This window comes from Mus caroli, unplaced genomic scaffold (assembly GCF_978045245.1).
Source record: "Mus caroli unplaced genomic scaffold, Mus_caroli_1 scaffold_7, whole genome shotgun sequence".
NCBI lineage: Eukaryota > Metazoa > Chordata > Mammalia > Rodentia > Muridae > Mus > Mus caroli.
In genome coordinates this window covers 3,191,584-3,215,305 of record NW_028227262.1, presented here as the reverse complement: position 1 = coordinate 3,215,305, position 23,722 = coordinate 3,191,584, and the positions used below count along the sequence as shown (strand labels likewise).

Below are 23,722 nucleotides of genomic sequence, written 5' to 3'. Positions count from 1 at the left end.
AATTAGAATACTTAGTTCCAGATAATGGCAAATCCAAGCTCAGAGCCTTGGTTCACACATAAGCAGGATGTAAACAGAAATGGGAATTCGCCCAACCAAGCCCAACACAAAACAGCTTCTGCCCTTGGCGTTGCTGCCCACGTTCCACCACAGACCATGCCACACTCTAAACCCTTTCAAGATCACCCAGGCCTTTATTTTAAAGCTTCGGGCCTTGGGAAAAGTCATCCAGTCCCAGAGAACTGGGAGTCCTTGTCTACAAAATGAGGGGGAAACTCTATGATGGAGCCCCCAGTCTGTGAAGCCTATGGCTGAGCCCAAAGACTATGGAAATGCATAACTGAGTCCCAAATCTTTGAAGTCTGTGACTGAGCCCCAGATCTGTGGACATGTGAGACTGAGCCCCAAGCCTATGGAGACCCATGATGTCCACAGGTCTGTGTGGGTAAGGGTCACACGTCCCTGTCTTTGTCTGCTTACCAGTTATCTCCATCAGCCAGCAAAGCACAAACTAATAATGTTAAAAAGGGAGGGAGGAAAAAAGATGACATGGGCCTTCACTGTGGGCCTGACTGGGTTTACAATCACCTAAGAGACACACCTCTGGGACAATCTGTCAGGGTGCTAGCAGAGAGGTTTACTGAGGAGGGAAGACAGTCCAGAATGGAGCAACAACATCTCACAGACTGAAGAGCTCCAGGCTGAATAAAAAGACAAACTGAGACCGGCACCAACATCCATCTGGCTCTGCTCCTCAGGGTGATTGCCTCAGAGCCCTGCCACCTTGTCGTCCCCACCAAGATGGCCCATAGCCTGCAACTGTGGCAAAATAAACCATTTCTCCTTCTGTTGCTGTTGATAGTATTGTGTCATGTCTGTGAGAAAAGTTAATACCAGAGAGAAAGAAAAACACCCAAATAAACTTACAGCCACATGCATTCACAGACACTAACTGTAAACAATAAATTATGCACACCTCAAATTCTACTACTTTGTCTCTTCCCCAAATATTGTAACAGCTGTAGTTATCAAAGTAATTAGTGAATGATGCATAAAGAAGAATATTGCTAAAGAAGGAAGAAAAAGATGTGCTAAGGCAGTTCCTGGATATTTTAGGACTTTAAAGGAAAATATTTCATGATTCTAAAACACTGAATTGTAAGTCAGGCATGGTGGAGAGAGAGAGAGAGAGAACTCTTGTAATAAACACTAACAGAGCATCTTTAAGGAGAAAATTTTGTGACCTGTGCTATTTTAGGCAAGACTCCTCAGAAGGAAAATAAGACAGAAATAAGGTCAGCTATACTTCAAAGCAGAATTTTACCAGAGCTAGGAGAAAGAGATGAATAATTTGTAAATAACATAGATCACAGAAGGGATGGAGTGATCTGTGATGAGCTAATTTATACAAGAATTATTCCTGGAGGCTGGAGAGATGGCTTAGTGGTTAAGAGCATTGACTGCTCTTCCAGAGGTCCTGAGTTCAGTTCCCAGCAACCACATGAGGGCTCAAACCATCTGATGCCCTCTTCTGGTGTGTCTGAAAACAGTGACATACATACAGTACAGTATACTCATATGCATAAAATTTTTAAAAAGAATTTTTCCTGGTGTTCAAGGTAACCATTAAAGGGTGGGTTGAATTTTAATCAGGAGATAAGGGAGAGAGATAGCCACAAGTAAGAGAAGTAGGACTAGTTTGAGTTTGCAGAATCTCTTGTGTGATATTTCTTTAAAAATGTTTTTGAGAGTTCGTTCATTTAACTTCACAATTCCCCTTCTGAGAAATGTTCTTAATCCTTAATTCTTCACAGATGAGGAGTGGGCTACTGATGTCACTCAGAGCCATGTGTGACAGGTCTGAGGAATGCAAGCCACACCCTGAGAGACTGCAACATCTCCTGTCCTGCCTCCAGCAAGCAGAAAGGTGTGAGCCAAAACAGAGCGACTCCACAGATAGGCTCTTATGCTGAAGGAAAGATTTCCCTGGATCTCAGAGGCTTTTAAGCTAAAAGGAAGATCATACTGCACAAACGAGGCTGTTAAATGAATGGTGTTTGCATCAGTCTTATATGTTTACATTCATCAGCATCTAAGTGTAGAAACTGCCATGGAAAGATACGCTTATTTTGATTCCTAAGTTGTAATGCCTATAACTGAGGAGGAGAGGTGTCACTGTGGGGAAATGACCCAAGTTCTAAGAATATTTAGTGCATTTATAAGACTGAGATAGCCAAGATCAAATTCAGGATCCACAAGATGAAGGGAGTGGATGAGAGAATGTAGTGGTTACTGGCAATATCAACAGGTAGCCTTCATCAAAACACACAATTAAAGAGCAGTGTGCAGAAGAGAAAGTCAGGTCGTCACAAGAGTCGCGCTAGCTGTACCGAGTCAGATGCAGGATGCCAGCAATCTTACACTCACACAACAGAAGTAAACAGACTGGAATCACAGAAGCCCAGGATTCACGCTCATAGTCTTGCTTTCTAGTCCTTTGGCGGTGGGGGTGGGGGTGGGGGGGACAAGTGGGTTCCTGTATGCGGGTGCAGTACGTGTGGAGACCAGAAGAGGGCACCAGACCCTTTGGCAACATGAGCGAGGAGCACCAACCACACTGCAGGTCCCAGGGATCGCCTTCATCTGCTTAAGCAATCTCCCAGCTGAGCCATTTCCCTAGCTAGCTGCTGTTGTTTTGCTTTGGGGGGTTTGTTTTAGTTGGTGTTTGTTTCTTTTATTTTTATTTTTATTTTTTTTCCTAGAAAGTGTCTTCTATGTGAGCCTCAGACTCAACTTTACAGCTGCTGCTGCTGCTGCAGACAATCCTGGCCTCCTGCCTTCTCACTCTCAGAGCATGGGACGCCAAGACTGTCCTCTTCCAGCACTTTAGTGATTTTTTTTATTAACTGTACCTAGGAGTATTGGAGTTAGGAAGTAGGAGTTTAGTGCCATCTAGTGGACGCCTGACCTAGTTACAAACAAATAAGGGAGCCCATTTTCTTCACTGGTGTGTGTGTGTGTGTGTGTGTGTGTGTGTGTGTGTGTGTGTGTGTTGTACATCACTCACTTCTTTTTTTATTTGACACTGTATTTCGCTGGCTTAGAGCCCTCCTGATGGGCTAGGCTGGCTGGCCACAGAGCCTGTCTCCATTTACCCAATGGTGGGATTACAAACACAGGCCCCCATGCCTGGCCCTTCTCAGGTTAAGTCCTGAATGGCAAGGACCCCGTGCTTTCAAGGCAAGCAGCTTATCCACTGAGCTCTCCCCAACTCCCAAGTAACCTACTCTAGAAGAAAACATGAAAGCCAGGTGTGGCAGCATGCACCTGGGAGGTGAGGCAGGAATATCAGGAGTTCAAAGCCAGTCTCTGAAACATAGCAAGTTCAAGTCCAAACAACATGAGACCCTGGCTTGCCAAGCCAAAGGCCATGTGAAATCTTTAACAAAATTATTTTACATTTTTTGCTTTGTCTTGCTTTGGAAAGGAATACCAAGTTGTTGCTTTGGTGACTGAGCTCCACAGTGTGGAAATGTCTGAAGCGGTGAATGGGGAGCAGAGATGCTCGAGTGTTGCCCTTCCCACAGGGCAGGATTGGTTCCAAGGCTGTGTTAGCCGTTCCCATGATGACGTTGTTTTCTCTCCCACAGGTACGGTCCTGAACTTAAGGTCTCTAAGTCACAACGTCTGCACAGTTGTACAGTCCGCATCTGCCACCTTCACCTTGGCTGCCTAACTCATGTGTCCCAAGGAAGTGATATTACAGAGAGACAGGTGACAAGTCTGCAATCACATAAAGTCCAAATGTCTGAGTTACCTGTTCTGTAATTAAATGCTTATGTCTACATTTCAGTCATGGTTTTCCGGCCCTCTATGTTTCTGGAAAGTTAATCTGCATCTTCTAACACTGTGTGGCTGAGGCTCCTCATGCTGAGGAAGGGCATCTGCTAAACCTAAGCTATCCGTGGTCTTGCAGAATAAAACCCGCGTTGTATCCTCCAGTGCTGTCCTAAGCGTTGATGCTCTCTACATTCACCACAATGTAGAGCCTGTTCTTCAGTGTCTTACAACTGCGCATGCTCGGTGTACAAGCGATTGCGGAAGCCCCACTGCGCATGCTCGATGTACAATCGATTGTGGAAGCCCCATAGGAAGTGCTCTGCTTGCCTTGGACTCTGTTTCTACAACAACCATAAGCTCATCGTGTTCTTCTGAATGACTGAACTTCATAGCTGAATGCTGGTTTAACGGGTTGTGTCGGGGAACTGTGATCATAACACTGTAGGGTTTCTTTCTCTTTTCTGTTCTTAGTTTAAAGTTGCCATCTTTAAATTTACTGGTTTTAGCATGTGCACCGATGCATGATGGAAGCCATCAAACGGTAAGAGCCCGCAGCTCAATGGTGCGTTACATGGTTCCCATGGGGACTGCAGGAACCTGAGGACAGTAACCACACCTTAACACCTGTGCACCCAGCACCAAACCAGGTCAGCGCTTCCACATAGTAGGCATTCAGTAAATGACCTCGAAATTTCAGCTTAGTGAGGATCAAGGCTTCTTGGTCTCTGTGTTTTGGACTAGATAATTCTGTCAGGGAGGAGAAGGTAGCCCTCTGTGCTAGCCATCTTTGATGTCCAGTCCCTCTCACAACTGTGTCAATCAAATATCTCCAGATACTGTTAGAAACCTCTGGCAGACTGCATCAGTACAGCAGTTCAAGGCCAGCTCTGGTTGTTATATGTGGATTTTGTTTAAGGGTTGTTTATTTTAACTTTAAGGAAAACACAGACTCTCTGACACTAGAACCCCTTTTCTGTGAACAGAACTCCTGGGTTTGCAGCTGCTGTAGCTCCTCTCCACTCAGCCACCGCATCTAGTGAACACAGATTCAGTGAGACACTCGTCACACTGTGGAGCTGGGTAGGGGCCCTCCCTTATGAAGAACAAGACAGTCACTGACAGACATACACACAACGCACAGACAGAGGGACAGACACATAAACAACTACCCACTGTGATAGAGGCAAGGCTGACAGTGTCAGTCTCCCAGCTCCTCCTAGACCTGGGCTCACCACTTTACTGAGCTGGCTCAAGGTATTCCCTGTATAGCAGTTGGCTCAAACCAGAGTGCTATTGGCCTGTGTCCATGTGTGGCTATGCACAGGATCTGACGTGTTTGGTGTCTCCTGGAGACAGCACTTCCTACGTCAAAGCCTTGCAGATTTCCCTTCCCAAACAGACAGGTGTACTAACTACGCTGCCCTGTTCCACTTTCTCCCTCCTGGATTATCCCAAGAACAAGCAGACCCTGCTGGTGCATACCTACAATCCCAGCTACCTGCAAGGTGGAGATAGGATGGTCACAAGTTCAAGCCTAGCCTGGGCTACCTAGTGAGTCAAAGCCAGTCTGTCATTTATTGGAAACTAGACATGGAGGTATAGTTCATTAGCAGAGTGCCTGCTTCACACAGCCAGGGCTCTGGCTTCAAGCCTCAATAACACACACACAGAAACACACACACACAATGATACTTAACAAAGAAACGCCAAATATTGGTTACAGTGTGAGACATTCTCCCCCCACCCCCAGGGGAGAGCTGGGTAGGGTACATTATGAAGAACAAGACAACCACTGACAGACATACACACAATGCACAGACAGAGGGACAAACACATAAACACTGTGACAGAGCCAGTAGCTGGCTACAAGGGCCCTGATGCTAGTGGGAACGGGGTGTTGTTCTCCACCCTCTCCTTCCTCTCTCCAAGAGGGAAAGTACGTCGAGTTTCCTAGACTCTTGTGCACACAAGAGCTGAGCTGCACACTCCTGTCTTCTTTACTCCTAGCACAACCCCATATGACATATATGATAGCCTTGACCACACACACAAGGAAACTCAGATTCCGAGAGAGGTTAAATGCATAGCGTTTGGTGGCCAGGAGGCCATGGTCAAACCGGGGGTGGGGGGTCATAGTCTTTTATTTGTACAACTCTAGGCTCTCTCTGCCGCTGTAAATAACCATAAACTCAAAAGCAGCTAAGGATTAGGTCATCTGTTTTGATCAGGAATGTCTAAAACACATTCATAAGAGAGAGAGAGAGATCAAGGCCCTGGTGTGTTCAAGTCCCCTGCTGGGTGCTTCCCTTCCATGCAATAAAAGGACAATCCCCAGCCTGATTTTTGAAAAAATGTTATACAAAGCATCACCGGGGCCTTTGGGTTCCCTTTTATGAGTTTTGCTTCTCCCTGGGAAGGGCAGGCTGTGAGAACTCAGCCTGCTTCCCCTACTGCTGGGATCTCCATAAGAACTCTGCATGAAGCCACTTGGCTACACCTTGACCTGTGCAACAGTGCCCCCATCCCCCACCCCAACCCCATGCTCCCCATCCCCCCTCCAAACCTCGTGAAATTCTGCCCTGACTCCTGGTAACTGTGGTTCAGCCCACTCCCGTTTCCAGTTGCCCCAGCACCCCAGCACCCTAGAGTCTCGGGCTCCCAGGCTCCTGGGAGGTTCGTGTCTAAACATGTCACCCTCGTCACTCTCTCGCACCTCTGCTGAGATCATTTGTGCTGATGAGATCAAAATCTTCTCTATCAGCCATGCTCGATCCCCAAACTCCTAAATGCTGAGAAGCCTGGGGCCATCAATTCTGATACCTGGATATGTTCTGATTACCCAAATCAACCGTAATAAACTAAGGGGAGCGCTGGTGTGGCAATCAAGGGACCGTGCCTCTTTTGAAGAACACCTAAGCCAATTAGTTAATCATTAACTGAATTACTTTATTGATCAATGTGGCACTTCTATCAGTTTCTCCAGGTGGGCCACTGTCCTCGACAATCCTGCAAAGCTGAAATCCTTTTGCCTGTGCTATGAGTGGGCTCCTGTTGGTTTCTGCCACCTGCAGACATCTTCAAGCTCTGTCTCCCTGCCATCACCAGGATGCCCCCTTGGTCCTCAGGATTGCTCAGTGGTGTCTTCCCTGTCCCCTACCCATGGCTCCATCTCTTCCAGGGACTCCACAATAGTTGCAGTCACCCCTGCCCACTGGCACTTGCTTTAGGTGACAGAAGTGTCCCCATCTGGGACACCCCGTGTGGGATGCTTAATGTGCAAACACTATACCACTTTCACTTTGGTAGCCAACAGATGGCTCAAAGCTACCACACCGGACAGATCAGTTCCAATTACTCTTCTTTAAACGCAAATTCAACAACATTCCTTAGCTTCAAAGATAACTGCCCACCCTCTTCCAGTTCACAGACAAGCCCTGAGCTACATTTCTGCTCAGGTCAACTCCCCTTCAACCTTCCAGAATAACCTTCCAAACACAGACATATCCACGCAACAATGGATCAGCCATTGGACCCCACACACTTCCTTGTATGAAAGCAAGCTGAATTCACATGAGGAGGAGTTCCTTCCCTCTCCGTAGTGTGAGCCATAAAAGCCAGCTGCTGCTCATGATGGGACGGATAAAGAATGTGAGCCTGATATCACTTGAGCTACACAGCACCAGAAGGAAACAACCATGTCCATAACACACAGATGTGGGAAGAGTGAAACCACACAGAACATTCTAAACCAAGCCACATGCATAAGCAAACCAGCTGCCCGTTCCGTTCCATGGGCCTCCTTTGACAGCTTCTGCCGCCATGCTGGGGATGGAGCCAGGGCTTGCTGTGCATGTTAGCAGGTTCTCTGCCACTGAGCCATATCCCCAGCCCCTGTGGTAGTGGTTTGGATTTTCAAGTCTTTGACTAATGTTTTCATCTTAAAAATAACTCCCGTGCCAGAGCTAGAGAAAGAGCTCTGCCAATAAAGTGCCCCCCTTGCAAAGATAAGGGCCTGAGTCTGATCCTCAGAGCCCACGCAGGGGAGAGAAGGCTGGGTGGTTGCACATGCTTATAGCCCCAGGTCTAGAAAGGTAAAGGCATGGTCCCAAGCCGACCAGCCTGACCTCATCAGCTAGGACAGTAAAATGAGAGATCCTGTCTCAAAATCCAAGGTGGGTGGACTCCTGAGCAAAGAGACATGAGGCTGACCGATGGACTCCATACACAAACACCCACATGCATATCCATCCTCCACATACATATATGAACACATGAAAACACACATTGCATATAACAAAACCATAGTAATTCATGATCTAACAGTGACAGTGGATTGCAGTGGGCAACTTGGTGAGCTCTAGCATCAGCTGAGAGAAAGGTCTCTGTGCACACAGGTGGGGGATCAGCCCGAGAAGGCTGAGGTAGAAAGACTTGGCCACTGTGGGCAGCATCATCCCCTAGGCTGGGACCTTAGACTGCATTAAGAAGGAGAAAGCGGGCTGAGCACTAGCATTTAAGTCTCTGCCCCCTACCATAGACTGGCTGCTTCAAGTTCCTGCTGCCCAGACTTCATCATGATGGGCTGTACCTTACAGCCATGAGCTGAAAGAATTCTTTTCCTACCTGATCTGCTTTTTTCTGGGTATATTATCAAAACAACAAGAAAAATAACAAAACTACCAACCCAGAATTATCATGGGCAAAAACTGAGTTATATAAACTGGCCCTGACACGACACTGACTTTTGCAGAAAGGAGTTTCCTTATTCATTATTTCAGAAAGAGAGAGACTAACAGCACAGTGTCCAAGCCTCACCTCTGCAGCTAAGTAGTTCCCAGTTGCAAGATGCTTAAACCTGAACAGGCTGTTCCACTGTCCTGCACCTCCGCGGCATGGATCATGGTGAACCACCTAAAGAGAAGGAGAGTCTAGTGACCAAATGGTATCTACATGTCAGTCAGCAAGAGTCAACATCCAGAGTATCCTGCTGTGTGGCCAAAGCCATCATATATAGCAATGTAGAAGAAAAATAAAACTTTCCATCATAGAGCAAGAAACATGCCATGCCTCGCTTGTGGGTGCCCATGCCTCACACCTGTAAATGCTGTCTTAATACAAAAGTTCTGTCAGGGGATACCTGCTCACAAGTGAAATCCCAGTGCTTGGGATGATGAGAAACAGGACTGCCCAAATGCTCAAGGTCCCCTTGTGCTGCACAGTGAGTCCCAGGCCAGCCTGGGCCACAAAATGAGACTCTGCCTAATGCATACCATTACTAGGCCACAGAATTGGAAACGTCTGAGCAAAACACCAGCATCAAAGCCAGGCTCACACAGGCTGCATGAAACCCTTTCCAGGAGTTGTATATGGACCTTACTTCCTGGCCTGTACCATGTCTGATTTTCCTGTTACTCTCTACTTTAATGACAATTATTTTCTTATATTTTTGTCAAGAGCAACTTAGCCCGCTCTGTTACTGGCTCCCTTACTCCCGACCTTGCAGGTCTCATGCCTACCTTGGCACTCTCTTTTGCCTGTACCTGAGCAGCACACCCTCTGACCACCTTGTGCTAGTCCTCTCTGAGACAGGGTGCAAACAAGTTTGCTAAAAAATGCTAAAAATGGATGCTATGCTACCTAGCTTTTACTGTCAACTTGACACAACCTAGATTCACCTGGGAAGAGGGTCCTCAATTCAGGAACTGCCTACATCAGATTGGCCAACAGGCACGTTGTGGGGATCTTTTGGATTGCTCATTGACATAAGAAGGCACAGCCCACCATGGGCAGCACCATCCCCTCTGCAGGAACACTGGACTTTATATAAGAGCAGGCTGAGCATAGGCCCCAGTGAGCCAGCAAGCAGCATGCCTCCATGGCTTCTGCCTCAAGTTCCCATTAGAGTTCCCTTCCTCCCTGCCTTCCCTAGGGGATAGACTGTGACCTGGAACTGAGAGCCAAACCAACCCTCTCTTCCTTCCCAAGTTGCTTTTCACCCTGGTGTTTATCACAGCAAAAGAAAGTGGAGTAGGACAGATAGAAACATTAGTCATTAAATGTGAAATGTGATGACATTTATTTTAGTTCTTCTGCTACAGTGCAAGTATTTCATTCTGATTTTAACCCCAAAAACCTGTCAATTTTATGTTAGGTCACTACAGAAACCATTGCAAAACATATGGCTTCAACTCAAGGAGTGAAAGCCAGCTGTGATTTATTTCTGCATGAGGCTGAAGCTGGAGGATCACTCCAAAATTGAGGCCAGTGTAAGATACAGAGAGGCAGCTGTATGAAAGAGACAGGGAGAGAAGAATGGTGGGAGGAAAGGGGGAAGAGAGGGGAGGGAAGAAGAAAGGGAGGGAGGAGGAGGGAGGAGGAAGAAGGAGGTGTTATGTTTGAACTGTTACAATTGCTGCTGTAGGCTACAGAGTCCATTAGATCTCAGAACTGGCTTGTTCACAAGAACTATGTATGTCTTATTTCCTCCATTGTTTGGAATAGTTCCTTAAACAAAAAGCCACATCTTATCCATACTGCCATTTTTAATTAGTGAAAGCTTTCAGAAATAAAACATTCTCTTTCTCTGTCACGGAGTCTTGATACGTATCTCTGGCTAGCCTGAAACTTGCTTTGGAGACCTGGCTGGTTTCAAACTTGTGGCTGTCCTCTTGTCTCAGTCTGGTGAATAGCATTCTTAACTAGGAGTCTCTTGATTTCAATAGCATTCAAATAAAAAGTATGCACTGTTCTCTGTGGTGACGAGGTGAGTTTCTGCTGTGGCTCAGGCAGTACCACAGAGGCACACGGCTTCCAGTCTGATCAACAATGGCGAATTCACAATGGAACTTTTTTCCCTTTCCAATCCCTTGATTTATTTATTCTGCTTTATGAAGGGTTCCATTGTGGCAGATTCCTCTCAAGTTGGTCACAGCCATAAAGAAATAAATGTTAATTCACAAAAGCCATTCCATGTCATGGACGTGCCATCAGTGTTGCCCATAACAGCAAAAACAAACAACCTAGTGTATCTTTATCTATTTATCTAAATATTTAGTAAAAGTGCCACCACCACCACCACCCCAAAAAGTACACACCTCTATTTCCCAGAGTGCTTTAGAACTAGTGGCCGAAGTTGCTGATTGACGCAAGGTCGTCCGAAGGAAAATGTGCTGTTTTTTCTCATAGTCATCACAGGTCAGAAATTTCTCTTGTTCCGCATGAAACAGTCTCACAACATCACCCTAGAGAGACAGGCAAAGAAACGCTGTCCTTCCAACAGCCACGGAGACCAGAGATGCTGCAGTCCCTTCCTGGTACTCCAGGTCAGCGACTTTCCTTGAATGACTGTGTGCACATTTCAGAATACCAGGGACTGGTACTCGGTGAAATGTGAGCATCGAGATCTGTGTGGAGAGGTACTTACCCCCTTTAATACATCCTCTCGATAGGAACTGAATTTCATGAATAAAGTGATTTTCCAGCTAGTGTTACAATTAACAGCATTCACCTAGGAATGGAAAAAAGAGTGTTAAAAGATGTAAGACAGTAGACTCTATATTCTGTACCAGAAATCACCATTTCAAACAGGAAAAGGAGAAAAAAAGCAACTGTAGACAACAAAGTGTCGGCCTCCCTAAAAGCATCGTCAAAGGATCATTTGAATAACAGCTAGTACCTACAGATGCCATAGGGATTCTAAGGCCACTAAGGTGGTACTCGAGAGAATCTAGAAATATCACGATCTCCCTCCCTCCTTCTATCCCTCTCCCTTTTTCTCTTCTTCTATCCCTCCCCCTCTGTGTGCTCTTCCTTCCCTCCCTCTCCTTTCTGTCTTTACCTCTTTCCCCTCTCTTCCTCCCTCCCTCCCTCTAGAGAAGATCTATAACTGCCCCCTCCTTCCTTTCCCGATTGGATTCACCTCTTTGCAGCCTGGATTGTCCAAGAGCTCCACGTTGCTGGCATGCAGGGGCTGCCCAGCATTTACAGGCATCAGAACGACTTTATCTCCTACAACGATCTAGAAATCAGAAACACACTCTGATGGATGCTCTGTGGGGCTAAAAACTTCCCAGCAAGCCTCACCAGCAACCTGCCTCCCGGGCTGTCATCTTCTACAGCTTGACTCTTCTCCCTGAGAAGCATGTTCAAACACACACTGATGCCTACAGTCGCATCCTCTGGTGCCCTGCCAAAACCTGTCCAGTGAAGGTGGTCCAGTCCCATTCCTCATCGGTCCCCATGTCAGCCGGATTCCTCAGAAGCCATAATGGGGTTAGTTTCCTCCCACAAGACCTTGCAGCAGACATATTAAAGGTGGCTGCCAAGGCGCTCTTTAGAATTTCAACAGGGCAGCAGAGAACAAGATCAGTGTCTTCTCCCCGCTAAAAGGCAAGTCTGGTTAACTGATCATCGCCTAATCTCAGAATTATGAAGCCTCATGTCATCTTCTGTATTCAGGAAATATAAAGCAAGGCAAGACTTTATAAAATATTTATTCTGTGTCTGGCCTGGAGCCTTTGGGTCCCTCTAATTTGATATGTCCAAAACAAGAACTGTAGGAGCCTGTGGTTCTTTTGAAATAAGAATTGTCAGGGTTCCAGGGGAAAGCGCTAAATATCAATTCTATGTTTACATTTGTCTGTGCAATCATGACAAAGTCTACTTACTTGCATCTAACTCGGTTTGAGGCAATTAAAGTTCCCTTTTCTTAGTGGCAGTAATGGTGTGATCTAGTGACTAGTGACTGCTAAATTTCTTTAAAAGATGGTTGTTATGCCATCTCTGCTACCACGTGTGGGGCTTTCCCACTCTGAAGCAAAAATCAAAAGCCTTCCCTTTGCGTATTTCACACCAGTTGCATATTAGAACAGTTATAGATTAGTTTGGTCTGTAACTAAGAAAACCACTGGGACCCAGGGCATCTCCATGTTCCTTAAACCAAAACACTCGTTCACACTTCCAGTGTCATGTGACCCTAAGTAGATAATGTTGAGGAGTTATGTTGCCCCGAACTATCTGGAGATCTGAGTACGTCAGAGAAGCCTCAGGTTCACTAATCAGACGCAGAAAGACTGCCCTTGGGTTTGTGGGACAAGAACCTGCTGCTTGTGGGTCTGGTCTCTGGTTCTTGTCCGACCTTCCAAACATGAATGCAGGCAGACACTCGTGTACAAAAAATAAAGATAAAGAAATCTTTGTTTTAGAGAACAGTTAAGAGGGGCTAGGAAGAACACAAATGTGTCTAAGAAACAGTCCATGGTCTCAGTCCACATTACGAGATACACTGGAATTATTCTCAGGGGAGTAAGGCTCCAGGCCCGAAGTACCGAAGGATCGGGGTACTGTCTAAGAAGCTGTCTATTTGGCACATAACTGGAGGATGAGGGCATTTTATTTTACATCTTACAATTAGCCACCTTGGCACTCTAGCATATCTTAGCAAAGAAACTGAAGCATCTGTTGGGCGATGTAACGGATATGCCACATTCAAGCTGTGGCGCAACCTGTATCTGACTGTCCCTGCTTTGAAGTGGTACCTGGGACAATAAGAAGAACCTCACAATGGGAGTCAGAATGCCAGCGCCCTTGTTCCACCTCTGCAAAAGATGTCGGGCGCATCGCTGTGTAAAACAGCAAAGTCTGCTTGCTAGATAGAATCCCTCCCTAAGCTCTAGGCTTTTCTACTGACTTAAAAAGCAATCCCACCTCTTCACACCTTGCAGTCTACCATCAGCATAAAGGACCCTTGTCTACTTAGGTCAAGATTGAAAATGAAAAAGTGACTACTCAGTCGTGAAGAGGATAAGTGGAAATGAAACATTGATGTTTCCACTCATGGGTGTCCCTCATGCTTCTTCTGGTAACTTAGCAGCAGCCAAGGACTTTGTGTATGGTGGAGTGTGAGGGAGCCTGTAAGTGTTTTCCCCAAACTGTGCATTCCTATGGAGTGCAGCCTCGTGCACTTAGTACAACCAACAGCCTGGACTCCAGCTGATATCTGCATCACCCTCCGCTTGAACTCAGAGGTCTGCTTGTTGAATGTGCATGACCTAAATCGCTACCTCACGCATTGCTAAATAGCAGATTGCGATCTAAAAATCCCTCTAAACATAGAGATTCCCTCTTTATTTAATATACCTCTGCAGAAACTCAGTCGTGATTAAACCATTCAAAGAGATAGTATTTGCAACTGCCTTCAGCAAACTACAGTAGGTTGATGTTTCAAAATGCTGCCTATTCTAGCAAAGAGAGATAGAGAGTTGTGATACAAGTCCATGTGCAGTTGATATGGGACTGTGGGCATGCCAGCCTTCCTCTGCAACCTTCATCACACACAAAGCTACATGGAGGTGAACAGACGCAGTGACTGTTTCAGCAAGCAGCATGGTGGAAGACCTGCAGCTGGGCTACGTGGAGCGAATCCAGATAAGAACACAACTTAACGCATTGTGGGTGGCCACAAAAAAAAAAAAAAAACGGGCTCCAGTGAAAGACTTTGTTTCTACTGAAACTAATTGTCTTAGCAGTTGGTTACATTCAACTCTCTACCGATACCATCAAGAGGCTTCCAAGCGGGGAGAGAAAGAGAAAGGACACCACTGCTAACTAAAAAGCTGAGAGGCCCATTCCAGCATGCCATCTTATTCTTTAGTGGTTTGAGCTTACGATTCCTTTGGTTTGCTCTTTAGTTTTCATAGATGGTAACGAGGGGGTTGCAGGGTTGGATATAGCACTAGAAGGAAGGTATCCTCTATGGCTGCAGTTCACAAACTGCATTTTAATTGAGAGTTGATTGTAACTAACCATACACTCAGAGTAAAGATGCAGTGCAGCATGCTCTCTGCCCAGATCAACTATATGGGGGAGGGGAGCACTGACTTTCCAAGGAATCTGACACATTCCTGCATGCCATGCATAGCAAGCCTTACCTAAGGAAGACATCACCAGAAAACTTATTAACCCAATTAAATCACGGCGCCCATGTCCTGTGGAATTGAATTCACACTTTAAAATTCTCTAGAAAAAGAAGACATTTCAAACACACAAAATGCCTCCAAGCACACTAAAGATGTAACCAAAGGGTTGACTGTGAAAACTCTGACAGAGAATTTTATTTTCACCCCAGTCACTTTAACTTTCTCACATGGCAATATTGCTCATGTGGCCTGTGTAAGGAATTTTATTTTATGAACCAGCCTTTTTTGAGTATCTTCCAAGTGCTAAGGACTATCACAAAAATATCGAACTTTTAGCCAGAGGTGGTGGTGCACACCTGTAATTCCAGCAGCCCGTAAGCTAGTACTGAGGCAGGAGGATCAATGCAAGTTAGATATCAGCCTAAACCACATACCAAATGCTAGGTCGGACAGGAATACAGTGAGATCCATCTCAAAAAATAAGATGAAACTATTGTTCCTATGGAATTATTTCACTCCCCCCACCCCCTCTACAAAATAGCAGAGAGGACCTAAGCCCATGGTTCTCAACCTGTGGATCATGGCTCCTTTGGAACCACTGGAAAACACAGATGTTTACATCGCTATTCATAAAGTCACACAATTATAGTGATGAAGTAACAACAAAAATAATTTTATGGTTGGGGGTCACCACAACATGAGGCACTGTATGTGAGGGTCTCAGCGCTGGGAAGGCTGAGAACCGCTGACGTAAGCAGTCATGACACCACAGCCTTTTGCACAACCCACTCTGCAGGCATCATCAACAACAACGAGAGCATGCCACAGTCCCTCCCTCAGATGCTGCACACCATGACAACACTGTAAGGAGTTGGCTGTGAAGACACGGAACGGAGCTTTGTCATGACTCTCGTTGTTCCCCTGTTCATTCCGAAGGCCCGGAGGCACAGCGGTCCTCTTCCTTGCAAGCAAGCTCAATCTTGACTAAGCAGAATAACTTGCCTCTTTGAAAAGACTTCACACACTCTGCCTGGAGATGCCTCTAACTTGAGCTGATATCTGGCCTGTGATTTCTGAGCATGGTGTCAACTGTAAACCAATGCATTTAGCCTAGTTTAAAAAATATAGTCACCCATGTGTGCAAAAAAATGCAATAATGTAACCCATTACTTCATATGCTACCTTAATTCGTTAAGAATTAACTGGCTGAAAACTACATTTCCCATCTCTGTGTGTTCTTCCTGATATGTTCTCTAAGAACATCACACGATGTTTGTTTCCCTCGTGGCTTTGCACACACGTACATTATCACCCTCGCTTCTCAGCTTCCAGAAGGGATGGATGTAGAACCAGGAGCCTTCGTTCCCTGCAGCATCCAGTGACACACGCATGGCATTCTTCTCCAGCAAGGCAGGTAACCTCTTGTTCACCGTCAGGTACTTGTTGCTTTTTATGTGCAGCAGCTGTGGGGGGAGGGATGTATATTAGTGATTGTATCCACGGTCTCCTCAGTAGTTATAGCCCTAAATCTGCACACCACTGCTTACGATGAAAACTAAACAGGCGACCTATTCCAAAGGCTCAGCAAGCACCCACTTTCCGAGCTGCTTCTTGCCTCTACCCTGAGTTCTGCTCTAAGGGTGATGCTGACTGGTGTGAGGCAGGTACACCAGGGGATGCTGAAGACATCTTCTCCTACTAAGACATAACAAACTAAAACCGGGCTTTCCAAAATGACCTGGAGCGTCCCCCAGATCACACTCATTACCAACACTTGACAACCACAAAATCCACTAAAGAAAACCTGAGAGAATGTGCGTCTACCTGTGTGTCTAAGCACTTCTGCATACAGACAGCATTAACTCCTGCTCTGTGGCATCAACAGAGTCAGCAGGGAGCCACTGACCTCCCAGTTCTCAGATGCATACAGAACGAACAGCCCTCGCCTCTCCCATCTCCACAGATGCTGTGGACAGAGTTTTCCCTAGATATAGCCTTACTGAATAGAAATATGAAGATAAAATAAACTTCCCATCTACTTTAATCTTTCAAAAGAGAGTGGTCATTTTAGTACCCACAAGATGAGGCTGGAGTAATTTCAGAGTCAAAGGGAAATCTTTAATTGAAAAAAAAAAATCATCGTTTTGCAAAATTCAACGCACTACCCTTGGTTCTCTTTGTCCCAATAAAGGCACACAGACCCATGAGTCTGGGAAATAGCTCAGCTGATCAAGTGTCGCCTTTACAAGCATGAGTTCAGTCCCCTCAAGTTAAAAAGTCAAAATAGGAATGAGGATGAGATGACACACACTTGTTATCCCAGCACAGGGGAGGCAGATCCATGGGCTCCTGGCAGTCAGCCTAGCTGAATCAACTAGTTCCAGGCCTATGAGAGATCCTGTCCCCAAAACAAGGTGGGACAGCTCCTAAGGAACAACTGAGACGAGGCTGACCCCAGGCTTACACACACAGACACTCATGCACGCTCACACGCACACTCTCACACACTCGCACACTCCATACTCACACACATCCACACAAACACACCCTCACACTCATGCACACATACACCCACCCTCACATTCACACATGCACACTCACACACAAACACAACTCATGCACTCATTCATGGACACTCATACACACACACACACACATACACACACACTCAAGCCTGAGTATGCAGCTATATGGCCCTGGGCTCAGAAGACAGACATTTGTACTTGAAGTACTTGAGAAGAAGCTCAAGTAAGTTACCAAAACTCTCTGAAGAGACACTCGCTGGAAGACTACTTGGGAGTGTGTAGCCCTACCAAGCTGAAAGCCACTCTCTCTATCACTAAATGAGGTCCCACATTCAAGAGTCTGAGGCCCATCCTGCCCTGTGGGGGAACAGCTTTGCCCTGCCCTCTGGCACAATGCCATTGGTCCAGGACAAAACATCAGGAGACATTGTTCTTTAAAGCAGACTTATAAAGTACCTCATTGTGGCAATTACTGTAAGGAACCTGTGAGGCCGTTGTTTACCATTTTAAACAGCATCGTCTTTATAAGCTCACAAGAGAAACACTTTCCTGGTCTCACTTCTGGGAATGGCTGTGTTTCTAGACTCTAAATGGGAGCTATGCTGCAGAACCCACACACACACCAGGGCAGTGGCAGGGGTCATTCCTGGTGGCCAAGCAGCAGCTGAAATGCTCTGGGCTGGGGGTTTATCAAACTTTCCAAACAGGTTTTCTAAACAAGCCTCACCCTTGACTTCACCTCACCCAGCTACCACAGGGCCTCTTCAATGACTGGGGCTTCATCTCCCAGGGTGCTGTGTTTCTTGGAAAAGGTCTCACATTCTTTTTGGAATAAGGTGTGGCACTTACTAGCAAATTAAAAAAAAAAAAAAAAAAGCCAGAAAGATCCAAATGAAAGAGGAGAACGGAATGCAGCAAAGATAAATCAGGGTTTGTGCATGAACTGACAGTGAAGGCTGAAAGCCAATTGAAGACTTCCTGTTACGTGTACAACTTGAAAACCTTCTTATCCACCTGGAGAAAGAGACATCGCCAATATCTAGCTGGAGCCCAACCCTCTAAAGAGCTGTTTCTCATGGGCCTTAGAAATCCTTTTTGCACAGTCTTGTCTTGTCACTGAATGGATTCCCTATGTTCTGGGCTTGGGGGCCTGGTGCAAGACACATTCAATACATACATGGTGCAATGGATGTTTACTGAAAACGTCCTACTAATTACCATCCCCAAAGAATAAGCATGGCACCTCAGATACTGGCACACTGCCCCGTGGGTGATTTCACAAGTCACCTGCAAACTACTTTCCTCTCTGATGACAAAAATGGAGACTCACTTGGATAACGTTGCTGTATTTCACGATTTCTCCCAAAAGTTTCCTGTTCTCAGACTCATTCTGTTTCTGTTCCAGCTCTGCAGCATGCTACAAGAGAACAACCGAGTGTTCAGGGTGGAAACACCACAGCAAGCATCGAGGATGGCTTACAAAGCATTCTCAGTAACAAGAGTAAGTCAGACTGAGTGCACCCCTGGGGAGCGGAGCCGGTGAGAGGCAAGGGTTAAATGATTATAATACAAGGTGGCAACTTCACACATTTTGCAGGGAGAGGAGAGTTCAAAACAGAGTTTCTCTATGTAGCCCAGGCTGTCCTGGAACTTACTCTGTAGACCAGGCTAGTCTTGAACTCAGAGATCCACCTGTCTCTGCCTCCCAAGTGCTGGGATTAGAGACAGGCGCCACCACGCCCAGCAAGGAAGTTTTCTGTTACTGAGAGCACCCAGATGCCGGTGCCCCATATATCACACTTTGCAGTCTTTGCTGAATTCAGCCAAACCTGTCTTGGGCAGTTTGTATCTATACTGTGAGTTTCATTTAAGTAGAAGGCTCTGTGGAACTAGGAATTTTTTTACTGTGTAACATGAAACTATTTAAAAAGTGGGTGAATTAAAACCTCAAAGCATAGCTTCCAATTCTGAGAGTGCCTGGCGTTTAAGTGATACAAGGCAAGTTCATACTCAGTCAAACCAAAAAAAGAAAAAGAAAAAGCCTTTATATTCTCCATAGTCCATTAGGAAAAAAAAAATAATAAGTACTTGGTGGAATAAAATATGATTTGATTTACTAATTAGATTAATTCATTTTCAGCTTGGTGAGGAGCTTACAGTTAGTCTGGCACACCCTAAAAAATAACAGCTGAAAGGACCTGCCTGTGCCCCTCACCTCGGTCTATCTGAACTCTATGACTCTGCCAGCTCTCCTGCCTGCCGCAGGAGGAGGATGGAGCGCTTACCTGGAGCTTCTTCAGCAGGGCAGCCTCGGTATGGTTCCCCTGTTTTGCCTGCTTGGCTTTCCAGTATTGCTTCTGGGCAGAGTATCGATTCATAGGGCACACCTTGAACAGGCAGTCTGGGGAAACAACAGACAGAGTGATAACTAGGGCTCCCAGCGCTCTCTAGACCCTTTGCAAGGCTGGTTTGGAGTGTTGGTATCTCAGCATCTGGAAGGCCATGCAGAGGTCATGTCAGTCATTCTCTGAGGAACTCTTAACTCACTCCACAACATCCTCTTCACATACCTGTTTACATCTCATTAAAGCAGACTTTCCCTCGTCAGGGTTTTGTGGAACACCACTCACAAGGAAAGCAGTGCAGTGCGATAGAAGGCAATTCTTAGATGGCTTCAGACTTTTGAGACAGTGTCCTCACATAGCCCAGGCTAGCCTCCCTCTTACTATGTAGACAAGGGTGACCTTGATTTCCTGATCCTCCTGCCTTTTCCTTGTCAATGCTAGGATTTTGGGCACAGCCACCACCCCTCGCCAGTGAGGTGTTTCTCAACTGAAAGGAGGTATTTGATCTTGGAACGTGAACAGTGAAGCCAAATGTGACCATCCTACACTCAGGAGGCTGAGGCAGTGGGATAGTGAGTTCAAGGCCAGATGAAAACGATGCCTTGTCTGCGCCTATACTGTGACTCCTTCTCCATGCTCAGGGTAGTTGTTGCAAGAAATAACAACCACACAACCATGACAGCCACAGGGTTCCCTCCAGGCTCCAGATACCTGGGCTGAATGCAGGGTGGAAACCTGAAAGTCAGTGTAATAGGAAGGAACAACACCGAACAAAACAGAAGCCGAGACTGTAGTCCTGATACCAAAGACCAAATAAGCATGCAGGACGGAACTCATGACCACAGGTGAGCATGGCGGAGACCCCTCAAAAGCAGAAGAGCACAGCAGAGACCCCTCCTAGCGGGAAGAGCCAGCTCACAGCTCTCCAGACGCAGCTGATGTCACAGAATTATGAGGTGACTTCAACAAAAAATAGAGGTCAGCTCCCATGGTCTGCAGGGCCCTAGGTGCCCTTCCTGCTGCAATGGCAGAGCTCTTCCAGCCACAGTCAGGAAGAAGATAGGGATGGCTGCTCAGCCCTTCCTCCACTCACACTGACCAGGATCCCAGCCAGGGAACAATGACATTCTAGTTAATCCAGACATCACAGATAAGAGAGCAATAAACGAAACCAGACTCAAACATTGTCTCCATATTTCTTACACACACATACACACACACACACATACCCTCACACACATATACTCACACACACTCACATATACACATACACTCTCATACACACACTCATAACACAATACACTCACACACACATATACTCTCACATATACACTCCACATATACACACACTCACACACACTCACATACATACACTCTCACACACTCATACACACATACTCACAATACACTCACACAAACTCATATACACATATACACACATACTCTCACATATACACTCATACACACACAAACATTTACACACACATACGCTCTCACATATTCAGTCACACACATACAGTCTCACATATCACTCACACACATACACACACAAATACAAACACATACACACTCATACTCACACACACTCACATACATACACTCTCACACACTCATACTCACACATACTCAGTACTTTAAAACGTAGCTGGAAAGATGGCTCAGTGGTTAAGTGTACTTGTTGCTCTTGCAGAGGACCCAGGTTCAAGTACATGGTGGGGAATGATTAACTGTAACCCCAACTTTGAGGAACCAGCATCCTCTTCCGAGCTTCTTGGTCACCCACCAGGCATGCACATATAAGATACAGCCCTTACCACAAGGATCCTGGACTAAGCCTCTGAAACTGTAAGCTAGCCCCAGCTAAAAGCTTTCTTTTATAGCCGGGCGGTGGTGGCACACGCCTTTAATCCCAGCACTTGGGAGGCAGAGGCAGGTGGATTTCTGAGTTCGAGGCCAGCCTGGTCTACAAAGTGAGTTCCAGGACAGCCAGGGCTATACAGAGAAACCCTGTCTCGAAAAACCAAAAAAAAAAAAAAGAATTACTGTAGTCGTGCTGTCTCTTCACAGCAATGGAACACTGACAAAGACAATGAGCGAGTATGACTAAAAATTTGTTTGTTTATTTTTTGTTTGTTTATTTATTTGTTTGTTTGTTTTTTGAAACAGGGTTTCTCTGTGTAGCCTTGGCTGTCCTGGAACTCACTCTGCAGACCAGGCTGGCCTCAAACTCAGAAATCCGTTTGCCTCTGCCTCCCAAGTACTGGGATTAAAGGCGTGTGCCACCACAGCCTGGCATGATTAAAATTTTTTAAAAATTGAAAAAAAAAAAGAAATCCAGGAAATATAATAATCTTAAAATATACACAAAGAATCTATTTATTTTTATCTATGTATTATTTATTTATTGGTGGGGATGCTGTGAAGGCCAGAGGACAACTTGTGGGGGTTGGTTCTCTCCTTCCACCTTGTAAGTTCCAGGAATCTGACTCATGTCCTCGGGCCTCGCAGAGAGCTCCTTTACCCCACAAATTCTATTAATTGCCCTATTTTCATATACAGAAATTGATTTGTAGTTTAGGTGGCTCGGTGGTTAAGAGCACTTCCTGCTCTTCCAGAGGACCAGAGTTTGGCTCTCAGCACTCCTGCTGGACCTATGACTCACAGCCTGTATGTAACTCCAGTTCTAGGAGAGCTGATGCCTCCTCCTGCCCTCCACAGGTACTGCTCACTAACTGCGCACTTCTTCTCTCTGTCTCTGTCTCTGTCTCTGTCTCTCTCTCAGACACACACACACACACACACACACACACACACAGAGTGCGTTGGGCTGGGACCTCTGGCTGCTGTGCTGGGGTCAGGGACAAGGAGATCATCACAGTATCCCAAGGCTGTGCTGATGGCAATGGAGGCTAAAAGTAAAATCGGGAGACATTCAGAGACCTGCTGATCTTCGTGCAGGGAAAGATGCCCTCCACTGCACTACAGGTAGGCCTGTAGATACACAGAGCCCTGCCTGCCACCACACAACAGTAGCATGGGAGGAGGAAGATGTCCAGCGACCCTCCCACAGCCAAGCCATGGGGTGCAGGCACATGTGGGAGAGAGAGAGAGAGAGAGAGAGAGAGAGAGAGAGAGAGAGAGAGAGAGATATTGAGAACAGCAGTTTCAGCACTGTAAAGGGGATAGAACTGGAGACACAAGGCAGGAGAGGAATAGCATGTAGTGAGTAGCCACGCCCCCAACCCCCACCCCCACCCCGCCTGAGGCCCTGGTGAAATCCTGGCCTGTGCTGCTGCTCTGAAGGCCTTGTCTGGGTCAGTGGCTATGTGGCAGCAGGGGTTGGAGGCACATATTAACACTAGAGACCATGGGGAAGTCCCTGGGTTGGGCGGCCAACCAGGACCATGTGTTCTTCCAGGATCTGTGCAGAACTGGCCCAGCCCCTCACAGACTGCAGCACTTGGGAGAGTGGGTCCCATGCCTTGACTGGGCAGCCTAGTGAAGCTGACTCTGGAGGTGTGGGTTCAGGTGAGCTGGCCTTGAGGGCAGCAGAAAAGTTGACCCTGCCTCCTGATGATGGTGATATTGGGTGGCCTAGTTAGAGCTGTGCTGTAGAGCTCCCCCTGGTGGTACGGATAAGGGAGAACCAGTGGACTGACCGGCTCAACCAACACCCAGGCCTAGATCCAGGGCTCTTAGTTGGCCCACGGCAAAATCTGTGTTATCTGTGAACTGTTGGGGTATGTGAAAGTGCCAGTCCTGCTGATCCAAAACTGAAGGGTCTCCATGACACTGGACAACAACAGAAGAACCCAAAGGAGTCCCAGTGAGGATCTGATAATGTTGATGGGGTCACAGAAGCCAGAGACCTGGAACCAGACCAAAGACTCATTGCAATGAACATTCACAATTGAAGATGTGTGGACAGAGGGACACACTGCTGGACACACTGTGACACACTACAGCTTCCACAAGAGATGTTTTCTATGCTCTGTCTTATTTTTATTAGAGTGTGTGTGTGTGTGTGTGTGTGTGTGTGTGTGTGTGTTTTCTTTTGAGGGGAGGTTGCAAGGGCAGATACAAGGGGAGAGGTAAG

General features: G+C 46.3%; 1 protein-coding gene across 1 annotated transcript in view; it reads right to left on the bottom strand.

Annotated features, from left to right (window-relative positions):
- Positions 1-23,722, bottom strand: part of Itpr2 (inositol 1,4,5-trisphosphate receptor type 2) — a 404,943-nt gene that overhangs the window by 312,790 nt on the left and 68,431 nt on the right. The window contains exons 3-9 of the mRNA XM_085839778.1: positions 19,567-19,682; positions 18,612-18,698; positions 16,061-16,219; positions 11,759-11,857; positions 11,264-11,347; positions 10,935-11,081; positions 8,656-8,751 (exon numbers count right to left, since the gene is read on the bottom strand). Of these exons, the coding sequence (XP_085695904.1) occupies positions 8,656-8,751; positions 10,935-11,081; positions 11,264-11,347; positions 11,759-11,857; positions 16,061-16,219; positions 18,612-18,698; positions 19,567-19,682 (788 nt within the window). The remainder of the gene's footprint in view (positions 1-8,655; positions 8,752-10,934; positions 11,082-11,263; positions 11,348-11,758; positions 11,858-16,060; positions 16,220-18,611; positions 18,699-19,566; positions 19,683-23,722) is intronic.